At 43.4% G+C, this 14787-nt stretch overlaps 1 protein-coding gene across 4 annotated transcripts in view; it reads left to right on the forward strand.

Annotated features, from left to right (window-relative positions):
* The window catches only part of Ralgapa2 (Ral GTPase activating protein catalytic subunit alpha 2), a 269491-nt gene that overhangs the window by 21352 nt on the left and 233352 nt on the right, over positions 1–14787 (forward strand). For all 4 annotated transcript variants that reach the window (XR_009591640.1, XM_060383131.1, XM_060383130.1 and 1 more), the window contains exon 2: positions 10199–10309. Coding sequence is in view for 3 of the 4 variants with exons in the window: in XM_060383131.1 (XP_060239114.1) it covers positions 10199–10309 (111 nt within the window). In the remaining variant the exon portion in view is untranslated. The remainder of the gene's footprint in view (positions 1–10198; positions 10310–14787) is intronic.

Consider the following 14787-nt stretch of genomic DNA (forward strand, 5'->3'; position numbering starts at 1 on the left):
CCATTTCTGCACCCCCTTGGTAAAAATTTTTTTAAAATTTTAAAAAAGCTTATGTGCCCTCAGGCGTGGTGGCGCATGCCTGTAGTCCCAACACTCAGAGGCAGAGGCAGGCGGATCTGTGAGGTCGAGGTAAGTCTAGTCTACAAAGCGAGTCCAGAACAGCCAAGGCTACACAGAGAAATCCTTTCTCGAACTCCCCCTCTCAAAAAAATAGCTTGGTGTTGTGGTGTACGCTTATAGTCTCAGCACATTGGGAGGCAGAGGCAGGAAGATCTCTTTGAGTTTGAGGCCAGCCTGGTCTACAAAGTGAGTCCAGGACAGCCACGGCTACACAGAGAAACCCTACACAAAAAACAAAAACAACAAACAAACAAACAAACAAACAAACAAACAAAAGCTTTGGTGCCTAGCATTCATTGAACCAAGGATGAAGCAGATTAGGATTATGTTGAGTGACTGTGAAGGAAGAACAAAAGGATGGAAGGCTGAGGGACAGTGAAAGGGTTGATTAAAAAGATGGGTGAGACTGGCGAGAAGGCTCAATAGGCAAAGGGACCCACATGATAGAAGGAGAGAACCAACTCCTGCAAGTTGTCCTCTGACTTCCATTTTTTTATGCTACCAACATGTAAGTGCTTTCACCCAGTAAATAAAAGTATGATTAAAAAAATTAAAAGATGAGCCATGGATACTAAATTGGGAACGAAGGAAATGAGGACTTGAGTACAACATGGATAGTGACAAGATGGTGGATTTGAGATTTGATTCATGGGCCCAGTAGTGTTTAAGAGTTGTTGGGATTAGGGTTGAGTGGGCAGGAAAGATAGGAAGTGGCAGGGAGTAGGAGAATGAATCACTTGACACTGAGGCTTAGAAGGTAGGTAGTTAGCACCAGGTCTAGGCTCTGGCTGTGGGTGTGGGTGGTAGAGGTGGAGTGCCTGACACCTTCATAAGGGATGAGGAAGCCGGGCATCATCCATGTAAAAGTTGACATCACCGCAATGAAGACAGGGAGACAGGCCCTACAGTCTTTGGAAAGTGTACTGAAGAGTAAGAGACAGTAGCCCTCCAGCTGGGGGTCAGAAAGTCATTGGTCTGTGATAGATGGTGTCATGAGCAGCAAAGGAGCTTGTATATATGTGAAAAGAGAAGGACCAGAATGGCCTAGAAACTGTGGGGTGTGTATGTGGTGTTGGGATTCCAGGTTTGTGTTTGTAGTGCCACACTTCATTGCGCCAGGTGACATGAGTGTAGGAGGAAGGCACAAGCCTCACCCGGTGACTGTAGGGGAGTGCTCTTAGGGCTTGCCACAGTTTCAGACAGAGCAGAGGGGAAGAGCCCTGTTAGAAATGTGGGAGAAGAGACATTTGTTGAGGTACTGGATAGGGTGTGTAGGTGGGCTGTGGTAGGGACTTGGGGTGAGATTTGGTGCTATGCAGAGTTGTATGGTGTTGGTGTCTAAGATGAGGGTCATGTGAGAAGCCTGGGCTTCTCAAGAGATGAATACAAACCTGAGGAAGTGTTGGGAGTGGTCTGAATTACTGCTCCTGATTGCAGCCTTAAGGTTTCTTAGGCAGTTTATGGTAGTCAAGTAAGGGAGAGGGAATGTCTCACAAATAAACAGGCACTCCTCCTGCCTCAGTGGGTGGAGGGGATTAAGAGAGGAGACAGAATTATCTTGAGTACATTATTAGTTAATATCTGAATGACTTGGGAAGTAATTGCATATCAAATATATCTAGTGCCTAAAAGTGGATGAGGTTGGAAGTCTTGTGCTGCTTGAGGATTTTGCTGAAATAAGTCTCATGTGTTACAAAGCATCTTTTTGAAACAGAATTTGGTCTTCTGGTTCTTAAAGCTTCATAGAAATTGTGTTAAGTGTGTGAGACTGAAAAAGATTGCAGGGAAATAGATGAGAAACAGTAGGGAGGGCTAAGATGCAGAGCAGAGTAAATTTGAAAGATGGGCTTTGTTATTTATCTGACTTTGATGCCAGCAACTCAGGAACTTGCTGTTGGTGTTTGGATTTGTGGGACAGAAACCAGAATAAAAACAAGAGTTTGGGCCAGATTTGGACTTCCTTGTATGCTTAGCTCAGGCTGAATCTGTGGGAGTCGTGGGCCATTGACAGACCTGTATATGTTGGTTTTCTTTTTGAAATTCTTTGGAACTATTGTAATCAGAACTTTGTGTGATCCTTGTGTTTTAGTTACTTTGAGGGATAAAGGAAATTGGTAGCTCAGAAGAGATATTTTGTTTTATTTTTGGAACAGGGTCTCACTATATAACCTTGGCTGGCTACAGATAGTCCCTGGAAGCTTACAGGCCAGCTATCCTGGGGTAGGCATCAGTGAACAACCAAGAGACCCTGTCTCAAACAAAGCAGAAGGCAAGGACTAACAATCAAGGTTATTCCTTGACCTCCACACACGACTGCTGGACCTAGCAGGTATAAATAACTCTTTGTAAATAAGTGTGGTGGTATTCCATCATCCTAATTATCAAGCGTTTTACTTATTAAGAGTAATCATATAGTAACAAACTTAGAAGCTTTTCTGTTGAACATCTTTCTGACTAGATTTCTTTCTAATATCTCAGACTTAATAGATGACATATAGATATGGGCTAATTTTATTAAATGAATATTGACAGTAGTTTATGGGATGAACATATGCTTATGTTGCTGTTATTTTGAAGATAATTAGAAGTTAATAGCGGTAGAGTCTTATTAATTTATTTTGTACTTAGATGAGATTGAGCATAATTGGGATGGTATGGCTGTGGACTTTTTTTGTATTTAGGATAGAAGCCCTCATCCTGTCTTCTGTCTTCTTACTTGGGAATCTTTTGACCACTGTTGTAAAAAGTTTGGCTCTTATTTTAAAAATAAATCACTTTCTTGTTTGCTGTGATCTTCAAGAATATCTTTGTCTCTTCCACAGAAGGGGAATTAAGTTTATCAACTCTTTCCCTATATCTAAGTTCTGCTGGCTGATAATTTAATGCCTATCCCTTAGGTGCCCAGACACTAAACTGTCTGGAAACTGAGGCATGCAGGCAGGATGCATGCCTGAACCTAGCAGGTGTGGAGCCAGGCTGGAGTCCCCTACTACTAGCTGACTTGGGGGGAATAACAGCTTAGATAAAGGGCTATGCTTCTGTCTCTAGTTCCTCTTGTATGGGGTGTTCCCCCAGAGACTTGACCACATCTGTTTTAGGCCTTGATCACTCTAGGCTCAGAGTCCAAATCTGACTTGCTTTCCATTGCATAAATTTATATTTCTACACACATAAGTGTTTTGTGTTTATACACAGATGATACAGAAAACATATACTCTTTACTGTTATATTTTTGGCTTTGAGACAGTCTCAATTTGTATCCCAGACTGGCCTGGAATTCACTATGCATTTCATCCTGGCCTTGAACTTGTGGCTGTCCTCCTGCCACCTCTTCCTAAATGCTGCTGTTGTAGGCATCATCCACCACTCTCAGCTAGTAGAGAAAGTATTTTAAGAGTCTTCATATAAAGTCATTTTCAGGGCTGGATTTCTTTTATAATAGTAGTAACTTAAATGTGTTTGTTGATTGGCCATGGAAATGCAGTCATTCCTTGGACACCTTCTGTTCTATGACGGCTAAGCTGCTGAGTCTGGAAAAGCCTCCTGGTAGCGAGTCTGCTGCCTCTCTTAAAGAAGCTCCTGGTGTTTACCCATGCTAGCACTTTACAGCACTTTACAGCATGCACAGGCGGTTCTCAGAAGTGCCGGTTGATGTCACGAGGAGTCCCTCCCTAACTCAGGCTAGAACAGGTCACTGTTGACAGAAAGTTTGTGTCAAGGTGCAGCCGTGTTATTTGGGTGAGTTTCCCTACTCTTCTCTACCGCAGGCGACCATGTACTTGGGGCCACCTGATGTAGTTCTCTGGCCCTCGCCTTAGTGAAGCTGTTTTGCACTCACCCTCTTCTGCATTAATAGTTCCACAGTGTTTCATAACAACCCGCTCTGACCTCTGCAGCTCCCAGGGGCACGGCATCAACAAGCATTTACTTTCCACCCTCCTGATGTTGGGCCTGTACTGCCTGGGGGGGGGTCTGCTTCTGACTGCAGATTGTCTGCTTCTTGGGTTGGGTCCAGCAGTGCTCCTGTGCTTTCTCAGTTCTCTTCCATCAACACTACCTTAGCCTTCCTAGCCAGTACTATGTTGTACACGCACTCACTGAAGCAAGTCAGGAGGTTAGCCTGGAAGCACTTTGAATGGGCAGAATCTATAGGTGCATCTTGGGGAATGAATAGTGCATGGCATCTTTACATCGTGAAGAAAAGGGGACCAACCTAGGCAACTACTTAAACGTGGAATCAGAAGCATATTGGCCTCTAAGGCTAATATTGACCAACGAAGCTAATTGTACTAGGATTATCACTGGTGACATACACTTCTGACCAACTTTTCAGCCTTGTGTCTGCCTAGTTTATCGTTCATTATTTTTCTTGTTCTCTCTCTGTCTCTCTCTCTCTGTGTTTGTGTATGCATGAGGTGTATTGTATGTGAACCCTTTTGACATTTGGTGTTTTTTCCCACTGCTTTCCGTTTTCTTGAGTTGGGGTTTCTCACTTAAACTGGAGCTTGCTGTTGCAGCTAGACTGGCTAGCCAGCAAGCCCCAGATCTGACTGCCTCCACCTGAAAGTGCAGTTACAGGTGTTCGCTGCATTTGGCTTTTGCGTAACGTAAGGTGCCAGGGATCTGAACTTGGTCCTTAGGATTGCTCACTGAGTCACCTCCCTGGCCTCTAGTTTGATTGTGTGTTTTGTTAAGTCACCTTGAATTCTTCACTTGTCTTTTTTCACTGTTTGCAAGTCTATGGTTTTGATTGTCTGGCCTTCAGTAATTCTCTAGGGAATTGGATAGAGAGATATGTGTCCAGACTAGGTGGCGTTTAGTTTTGGGATGTGAGTAAAGGAGGCTGAAGGTCTCTTTCTCATAGAGAGCTGGGCTTGAGCTTCCTCCTCTGCTCTTGAGTCCAGCAGGGACTCCTGAGTGGGCTAAAGGCTTTCCTTCATTTGGTACTATAGGGATCTGCTCAAGCAGGTTCTCCGGAAGCTATGACATGACCCTTCTAACTAAGCAGTGATAGAAGTGCCATTAAAAAGTATTATGTGTAGAAGGAGCTGGAGGGAGAACTGGCCTGTTTCAGGGGTATGCTTGTTGACAGTATTGACTGTCGTCTTGGAATTAAGTACTATTTAATATGGGATGGTCTCATTAAGTGTATGAATTTCTGAGTCATTGAATTTGATTGGCTTCATACATAGGCGAGGTTGTGTTATTTCTTCTTGGTGAGAGAGCTTTGCCAGGAGCTCAATGATTATAAAAAAAACAACTGGCATTTATATGATGTTCTACAAGCACTAATGTTCTAAGCACTAATGTTCTACAAGCACTCAGCATATGCCTATTTTCTCATCACTGTAGCCCTGCAGTATTAGCGACCATTGTTAGCCCCATTTTTTTCAGATGAAATTGAGGAACAGTGTTTATCGCATTAGACCTTGTAACTTCTGCGCTTGAGCACACTGTCTGCTCCAGAGGTTTTGTCCTTAGCCTTTGCTGTTGACTTCCAGCTAGAAGTGGAGAAAGAGTTTTGAGTATAAGGTTTAGTAGCAAAGGAGCACAAAAGACAGAGTTTGGAGAGCAATATAGATGATCTTTGAGAGATAATGGGAAAGTAATGCAGTTTACTGGCTGCTGGTGGCGAAGGAGAATGAGTAATTAAGGGTTACTTCAGAAATTTAGGAATGACCTCAAGCTGTGCTGGGCTGTGTGACATTTGCCTCCCTGTGGCTTTTTTGAAGTATCTGCCTGAGTTGTATGATGGTAATATGCTGGAAAGCATGCTAGTGTCCCTGTCAGACACGGAGGAGCAGAAAGGGCTCCCTCCTAGCTCAGTCCTCTCGCTCCTTCCTCCTCCCTTTTCTCAGCAGACCCTGAGGCTAAGGACCGTCATGCTGCCCCCACTCTTGCTGACTGTTGCTCACTCCGCTCTGCCTTCTTTGTTTGAGCACCTCCTGTTCTTTTTCTTGTGGCTTTTCTGTACATCTCCAGAGCTCGTTTATTTCTTCTAAATTCCTGATCTGCCTTCCAGTTCTGATTTGAAGTCGGATGCTCATGCAGGAATTCTACCAGGCCCTACCCTTCTAACTTGTTATTTAGACAGGTGGAAGGAAATGATCATTTAGGTGTGCTCCTTACCCCACACACTGCTCCATCTGCTTCTCAGGGTTGTAGGGACGGTAGACGATCATATCTCATGAAATACCTTGTAAAGCATAAAGCAAACTTTAAATATATGCATTATTAATATCCCAAAGCTGCCTTTGTTGTGTTACTTATTCCTTGCTTTCGTGCCCAGCCTGGGCTTTAACCTAGCACTCTGTCTGTTGTTTATGCTCACTGTACATCTTGATGTTCTCGGCTTTTAATTTCTAAGTACTTGGTAGAGTGTTCCTTGGCTTTGATAGGGCACAATAAGTGAATGAATTAATTGAAGAAGCCTGTCTAAAGAAAATGTGTGGTTAGCCAGGTGCGGTGTCACATGCCTGTAATCACAGCCCACAGGGAGGCAGATGCAGGTTGTTAATCTCTGTGAGTTAGAGGCCAGCCTGGTCTACAAAGTGAATCCAGGATAGCCAAGGCTACACAGGGAAATCCTGTCTTAGAAAAAAAACAAACGAAAACAACAAAAAACCCAAACCCAAACCAAACAAAACCAAAACAAAAAAACCCCAAACCAAAGACCCAACAATAAAAAGAAAGTGTGTGGTTATAGTGGTCCCTCCAGCCCTAAGCAAGCCCTTCCTTTATACCTCTATGTTTTCTTTCTTTTCTTTTCTTTTCTTTAACTTTTTTCCTTTTTTTTTTTTTTTTCATTTTCAAGACAGGCTTTCTCTTTGTAGCCTTGGCTGTCCTGGATTCGCTTTGTAAACTAGGCTGGCCTTGAACTCACAGAGATCTGCCTGCCTCTACCTCCTGAAATACTGAGATAACAGGTGTGCGCCACTTCGTCTAGCGTCTGTATGCTTCTTAAAGTTTGTCTTGCTAAAAATAGTTTGTTTTATTCTATTTTTTTTTCCAGTGTGCCAAACTCCAGCGCCTCTTCTAAGACCTATCTTTACTCTTTATTCTCTGGATCTTGTACTAGATGTGTAAAACATTTGATATTCAGACTTTTTCAGTCACTTAACAAATGGGTACCTTGAATTCCAGGTCATTTCCTGGGGTAGAAGGGGCAGCGGTGACCAATGCAGGAATTCCTGCCCCCATGTAGTTTCTGTTCTAATGTCACAGATGATACATATGTAACTGAATAGGTTGGGTTTTGGGCCATTTTAGTGCTATCTTTGATGAGGGCTCCTGAGCTGGTGTGGATAAACTGTGTTGCTAGTGTTATGCCTGGCTTACTTTGTGTTGAATGACCTTGAAGGCATCTACTTGTCCTGCTAGTGAGAGCTTTAAACTCTTACCAACAAGAAAGACTGGGTGGCTGAGGAAGGAGGTGGCTGCTTACCTTGGCTTTTGGCTTCAGGGAAGTATTGTGATCTGTATGGAAGTCCCTCAAAGTTCTTGAGGCCTGTCTTTATTCTGGTTGCTGGTATTTTTAATGTCTTGGAGTGACCAGGGGCAACTGATGAGAGTTGCTGATCATCCAGTAAGCTTTCTCAGTTGTACTGGTGTGTTTGTACCCACCTCCCTACTAACGGGCTATTGGTTTCCCCGAGGCTTCCTAAGTCTGAAGCCCTTTCAAGGAAGAAGGCAGGAGATGGGATGAAAAGTAGAGTGACGCTTGGAACATTTGTGGATTTCTCTGAGGTATAAATGAGTGATCTCATTTCTGAATGATGAGGCCAACCAGCTGTAGGGTGACCTGAAGTTGAGCCAGTGTTCCTGATGGGATCCAATTGGAAAATATGTTTGGGAACTTTGAGGACTGTAAAGATGTCACAGTGGGTAAAGTGTATGGCCTGAGGGGGACAGTATTGTGCAGTGGAGGTGGTTATTAGCAATAATTGTTCAGTGGAGATGCAGACAGACTTACAGTGGAGTGGTGTGTTTTAGTTGACTGGGTTGCTGTGCTTAGTCCTCTGCAGAAAGGACATTGAATAGCAGGTTTGCCGTTAAGTTTGAACTGTAGTTAAAACACACAGTCCTTCCTGCCAGGCTGTCTATACCTCCCCTGTGTGATGTTGCCCCAGTTTCTCCTCTGTACCGGGACATGTCATACTGCTTCATTCCTCAGGTCATGATGGATTCCTGACAGAATTAGGTCTTCTCTGTTAGAAACAGGTCCTACCCTCAAAGAGCCTACAGTCCTACTCATACATCACTATACTCTTGAATCTAGAACAGTGGCTCGTTAATATTTTCTTAAATCAATTGAATAAAAGAAATACTACAAAAATCTTGAGTACCACTTGTATACCTACAAGCAGGAAATCTTGGGGCCATCAGTACACAAATGTCATGTTGCAACAGGCAGATTATAAGGCTATTAAGGATTCCAGGAAAGACTGTGTTGCTCCTAAGAATGATAGTAGTCAGGGAGAAGGATGTAGTTTGGTTGGTAGAACGGTTGCTTAGCATGTGTGAGACTGAATTCAGTCGCTAGTACCACATAAAGCCAGATGACCCTGGAGGGGTGGAAGCAGGAGGACCAGAAATTCAGTGTCATTCTCCACTCTATAGAGATTTGCAGGCCAGCCTGGGTAATAAATCAATCAATAAACAAACAAGTAAGTAAGTACACGGACAAAAGAAGGGTAGTGTAGATGTGGGCTGATAATACTAGTTTCACTGTTGCCTGTTTTCACCCAGGTAAAATTTGCAGCTACTAGGAATCTCTTCCATTTGATGGTGTTCTATTTTGGGCTGTAAAAATAATATGAAATTGACAGATCATGTGAGTTTAATAAACATCTTAGGGGGCTGGAGAGATGGCTCAGAGGTTAAGAACACTGGCTGTTCTTCCAAAGGTTCTGAGTTCAATTCCCAGCAGTGAGAGCTGGTGCCCTCTTCTGGTTCTCAAGCATACATACAGGCAGAATACTGTATAAATAATAAATATATATTAAAAAATAAAGATTTTACATGCGTTATGCTAAAGAACTTATAAAGATTTTTGCACAAAAGGAGTTTATATGGTAACCAAAGGAAGTCAGTTCTGTAGATTCATGCTCTGTGTTACTGTGAGCTGTCTGGACTTGGGTATTGCAGTGAGTTTGCCATATGGATTACAGTATTAGTTAGGACTGCAAACACAGGGGACCTATTCTGTTACAGAGCGAATGACAACATCCGTTTCTTTTCTTGAGTAATCTTTAGAATTTTGACAGTTTCTAATTTCCCTTAGATGTATAATTAATTCTAAAGCATTAACTCCAGTAGTCACAATCTTGTAAATGTTGCAAACAACATTGCTAGCTTAGAGAAAGGGACAGAGGTTTGTTGAAAGTGGACAGCTGGCTCTGCTCCCCAGTGTGAAGTTTTTTGCCTGGGCTAATCAGGCCTCTGGGAAGAAAGAACCCCAGTGGAAATGGTAACTGTGTATCTGTCTCTCTGGCTTGTAGTTCCTGATCACAGCAAAGCTCTGTGGCACAATAGGAACGCAGGATGCACAGTATTGATGGGGAGTGAAGGCAGGGCACCTGGGCACCAGAAGGAGACGTGGGGCTGCAGGGATGTGTTGGGAGTGCCTGCTAGGTCACATGGACTGCTTTGTTTCCGTGCCTAGAAGACTGTGGCAGTGGAGAAGGAGAGGTTGATGTCTGTGTAAGACCTCCACCAGTTGCTTTTCACAAGTCCACAGAGCTAGAGGCCTCTGTCCAAGCTGCTTTTCCAAGGGTCTCCATGTCTTTTTTCCCCCAAAGAAAGCTCTTAGACCCATCCACTTCCTCCAGCATTTTACCTGGTCTGTGAGTGTTGTTCCCTCATCAGTTCTGGCCTTCTTGGGTGGGCCTTACAGGTTCCTGCACCTTTGTGTGTGGAGTGGTGTCCCAGTGCAGTTCAGAACTCTCTTAGGTGAATAAACAAATGAGAATATTGCTTTGTTTTGTCTCATAAGGGAGTAAGACTAGCTTTATTTTCTTTCATTTTTGAAAATGTTTATGAATTCTAATAATGTTGCAAATGCAAACTTCTTTTTCAGATAATGTGGATGCAAACGATCTGAAGCAGTTTTTTGAGACGAACTACTCTCAGATATATTTCATCTTCTATGAAAATTTTATAACACTGGAAAATAGTTTGAAGTTAAAAGGTAAGCATTTCTACAACTCTTTTTTTGAGCACTCAGGAAATTTCGGAAGTTATGTTGTTGTGAGCCGCACGTTCCGCATTTTTAAGCTTTCTTCCTTCCCAGGGTTTAAGACATCACTCTGGCGGGCTGGTTGGCATCTCTGTTTCCCTTGAGTGTTCCCTTACACAGGTGTTAATTGAACAGCAGATGCTAAAGGGAAAATAGAAGGAAGCCACAGAAGGCATGAATTCCAAAGGGATAATTTATTTAAAGAGCAAGGAAGAAAAATAATGCATGGACAGGTTTTTTTTTTTTTTGTTTTTTTGTTGTTTTTTTTAAATCTAGTTTTAAGCTGTGTTTGGTTACACAAGCTATAATCCAGAACTCTGGAGGCAGAGGCAGGAAAATTATGAATTCAAGACCAGCCTGGCCTACAAAGTGAGACCCTGCTACAGAAGCCAAAAACAACAAAACAGCACCAACAGCAAAAGCAAATTCCGTCAAAGGGGATGTGAAATGAAAAGCAAGTGCCTCCTTGCCTGTACCTCCTGTCCTTAGAGATTTTCTGTATCACAGATGAGTTTTGTTTGTGTGTTCACATACTTATGCCCGTATGTAAAATATTCTTTGGAAGACAAGCCAGCTGTGGGAATTTGGTAAGGGAATTGTGTAGCTGTGAAGCCAGACTCTGCTCATCCTTCTTGCTGTGGCTCCCTCAGCATTACTTGGCCTGTCTGTGCTGGTTTCCTCCTGCCAGCAGGAAGCAGGTTAGCAGGTTTCAGCACAGAGCTAGGCACACAGCACCTGGCCGGTAAGGGCAGGCTGCCACCACTCTCTTTGCCTTTCCATTTCATGTCATCTGTTTGGGAAACTAGGAAAAACAAATGGAAGTGCTTTTCCCAGTATCTCACACCAACTCAATGCAAAATTCTGCTGCTAGCATCTCCAGCATACATCAGCTGGTGCCAGGCTGCTGGGAGACAGTTTCAGATCCTGCAGGCTAAGGGCTGAGTGCTACAAGGCTACCTATCCCCTTTAATGCCAGTTGCAGGTTCTGGGCTGCATTCCGGAGCCTACCACTCTCTTCTCAGGGTCTGTTAAGTTGTGAGAATTGCTGGCAGAATGTAGGGAAACACCCTTACTTACTTATATTTATTATACATTTTTTGTTTGTTTAGTGCATTACACATGAATAGTATAGATTTAAAAGGGTGCCTATGAACAGACAGACAAAGAGCTGTGTGTGAGGTCTGGAAGGCCATGGAGTTGGGGAATACCACTGTGCATGTACATGATACATTTTTCTTCACAATGGGGGAGCTCCCTTAGCTGCATTCTTTTGGGTTTACAGGGTGCTACATTATGTAGGCATGATTGATCACTCTATTGGTGACAGGTGATGAACTCAGCCTGAAGGTTGTAGGTGGGTAGATGGGGTTGAAAGTAGGATTTGGAGTGGAGAACAGCATTGCAGGTAGAGGTCAGAGTCTGTACCCTTGAGGGCCTGTGTGGGGAACGTGTTTCTTTTTCTTGCAACATAATGTATGTGAATGAGATGTAAGGAAATCTGATTGTGCTTGCCAGGAGCCTTGACCTGCAGGCCAAGGAGTTGGGACTTTGTTTTGGTTTTTTTTTTTCCTTAGAGCACTTAAAAACATTTACCTGTTAGACAAGTGTCCTGTTAAGTGCTGAGTGCGTGGGTACAGAGGTGAGTTGTGGGGGTTGATGCTGTCACCCCCGTGTGAGCTGCTACTCTGTGGGAGAGTGGAGAGGACTCCCAGCAAGGTGGTGGTTAAGGGAAGAGAAGGGGTCCTGCCTGGCTGAATACAGAGGAGAGAGGGAAGTCAAAGAACTTTTCAGGGTCCCAGATTGACTTACGAGGTATCTTTGTAGCTGCAGTAACCTTCGAGGAGAATAGTATTTGGAAGTTCAGAGGATGAGCAGCCTGTATTAGAAGTACTTGTGGGACACTCAGGAGTAAGTGTTGGCTGGGCCGCAGAAATGTAGGTGAGCCGGGAGTGGGAGAAGTGGGTAGAAGCTTGCTGTTTCCAAGGGAGAGAGTATATCAAGGAGAAGGGAGTCATCAGATAAAAAGGAGAGAGATATGTTAGCGGAAGGGAGTTAGGAAAGTGTGTTGTCATAGCGGCCCAGGGGAGGTTTAAAGGCATGCACGATCAGAAAGCCTGGTGGTGCAGAAAGAGGGGATGCTGTGGGATTAGGAAATGAGAGCTCACATCTAACCTGAGGACAGTTCTTGGAGAGGAACAGTCAGAAGCTTGACAGGTGGACACAGAGCAGTGGGGTGTAGAGCTGGGAAGGCACCCATGGAGCTGGGATGTGTAGATAGTGTCTTAAGCTGGTCATGGGAGAGTTGTTGAGGGGTGTACCTACAGCCGGAGGAGAGGGGCAGCCAAGTGGATTGGTAACAGATAGTATGGGAAGGGGGTGGAACAGATAGGTGGAGAAGGGGTAAACAATAAGTAAACAGAGGGACACAGGCAAGTGCTGAGTGGCTTTTTGTGTGAGAAAAGATAGAGGATGAATGTAGACAGCCTTTTTGGGATAAGAAAGAAAAACCAAAGGCTTTCTGAAATGCCCCAATTGCTGTGATTAAACGGAAGTGTGACCTATGCGTGGAGGAGAAAGGATCTGGGCTCTGGTATCCAGCAGCTGGTTCAGAGTCTAGCAAGAGCTTGGGGCTCTAGTATACATCAGACTATGCAATAGCCTGTGCCCTGAATGCCAGCATGTTTTTCTGTTTTGTTTTGTTTTGTTTTAAAGGTGTTCCTCAGTTTCCACCTCAGATTTGTAGATTGAAATAAATCTTGAACTTAAGAATGTTTATTTTGGCTCAAAGGATAAATGTTACAAAAATGAAATCATCTGTATTTACTTTGTTGGTTTTGCTCCACTTGGTTTTACAGGCATGTGGAGGGGAAGCCGGTAATGTCAAAGTATCAGTGAACTGAGTTTGGCAGCTCAAGCCTTGATTCCTGCACTTAGGAGGCAGAAGCAGGAGGATCTCTGTGAGTTCAAAGCCAGCCTAGTCTGCATATTGAGGTCTGACAAGGTTATATAGTGAGATCTCATCTACACACATACACACATACACACACACACACACACACACACAAACACACACAAATAAAAAACAAAAAAAGCAGTAAAAAAAATTTAGACATCAGATCTAAAAAAAGCCACCTATCCAAAATTATTTTAAGTCACTCCCCATTTTTCTCTCTTTCCTTCCTCCTTATTCCTTTCTTACATCCATCCTTTTAGAAACTTGTGGCATTTCAAGGCTGTCTCAGTTGGTGTGTGACAGATACATATATATCTCACTCCCAAATGCCTTGAGACGGCCACCATTCATCTTGCAGTTTTCTAGGTCTGCTGGGAAGTTCTGCCTTAGCCTAGCTTGCACCCTTTGGTCAGTTGTGTTGAATGGCTTCACTCACATGTCGCACAGTTGACCGAAATATCTTAGTTCTCCATGTGGAGACTCATCATGGAGGCTGGACTGGATTCCTTCACAGGATGGCCTCAGAGCCTCACAATCAGCAAAGCACCTCACATTGGCTAGAGGCACATTGGTCAAAGGGTGTCATGAGGCAGTTCCGATTCAAGGGATAGAGACAGAAACATCTTTATGGGAGAGAGAGGACTGTGTCCCTATTTGGAAGCTCTCACAAAGATTCAGGGATGAATCAACAGGAACAGAGTAAGATTTTGGGAAGTTCTTGCTCTTTGTGCAATTTGTATTGAATAGGAGTGAAAAAAAGAAAGTGTATTCCAAAAAGGAAATAAAAAATGTTTACTAGGAGTAATGAAATCATTTTATGGTAACATCAGGTTTCTAGTTACTCAGGATAAAACCTTGGAGATGCTGACTTTCTCTTCTTCACAAAATATCATTGGTCTGTCTCCTTACTTGTGCTGCTAGCACCAAGCTTCTAGTAGCCTCAGCTAGACTGGCACTAGCCTCAGAGAGGGTCTCCTTGCTGCCATTCTTGTGTTTTCTTCTACCCCCAAGTTTCGTTTCAAAAGAGTACCTGAGGCTATGACTTACACGATCACCAAAACTCTAGCCCTGCAATGGCTTTGTATTCTTAGTCACTACGGTGTCCTTACTCACCTCATCTGCCTTCCTTTGCTACACCTACACTCTAAGCCTGTCTGTTCCAATCTTCCCAGTCTTTGCGCTAGCCTCTAGGTCCTTCCTGACCTGTCAAGCATGCTCAGCCACAAGAACTTTGTCTGGTCAACTCTCCCTGCCTATGGGTGACTCCCTCAGATTTCCGAATGGCTTGCTTCTCTGCTTGTTGTAAAGGCCATTTCATTTGTGAAAGTTGTCTAATTGTCAGTTCCCACTAAAGTATTTTCTGACTTCCCTAATCAAAATTTTAGTTTTAGTATTCTTCCTTTGGTTTTGCTCAGAAATATTCTAACTTATTTTTATATTTTGCCTCTTCTTGTCAAAATATTATTTTCCCCAGGAC

The sequence above is a fragment of the Meriones unguiculatus genome, chromosome 4 (assembly GCF_030254825.1).
Source record: "Meriones unguiculatus strain TT.TT164.6M chromosome 4, Bangor_MerUng_6.1, whole genome shotgun sequence".
In the NCBI taxonomy this organism is placed as follows: domain Eukaryota; kingdom Metazoa; phylum Chordata; class Mammalia; order Rodentia; family Muridae; genus Meriones; species Meriones unguiculatus.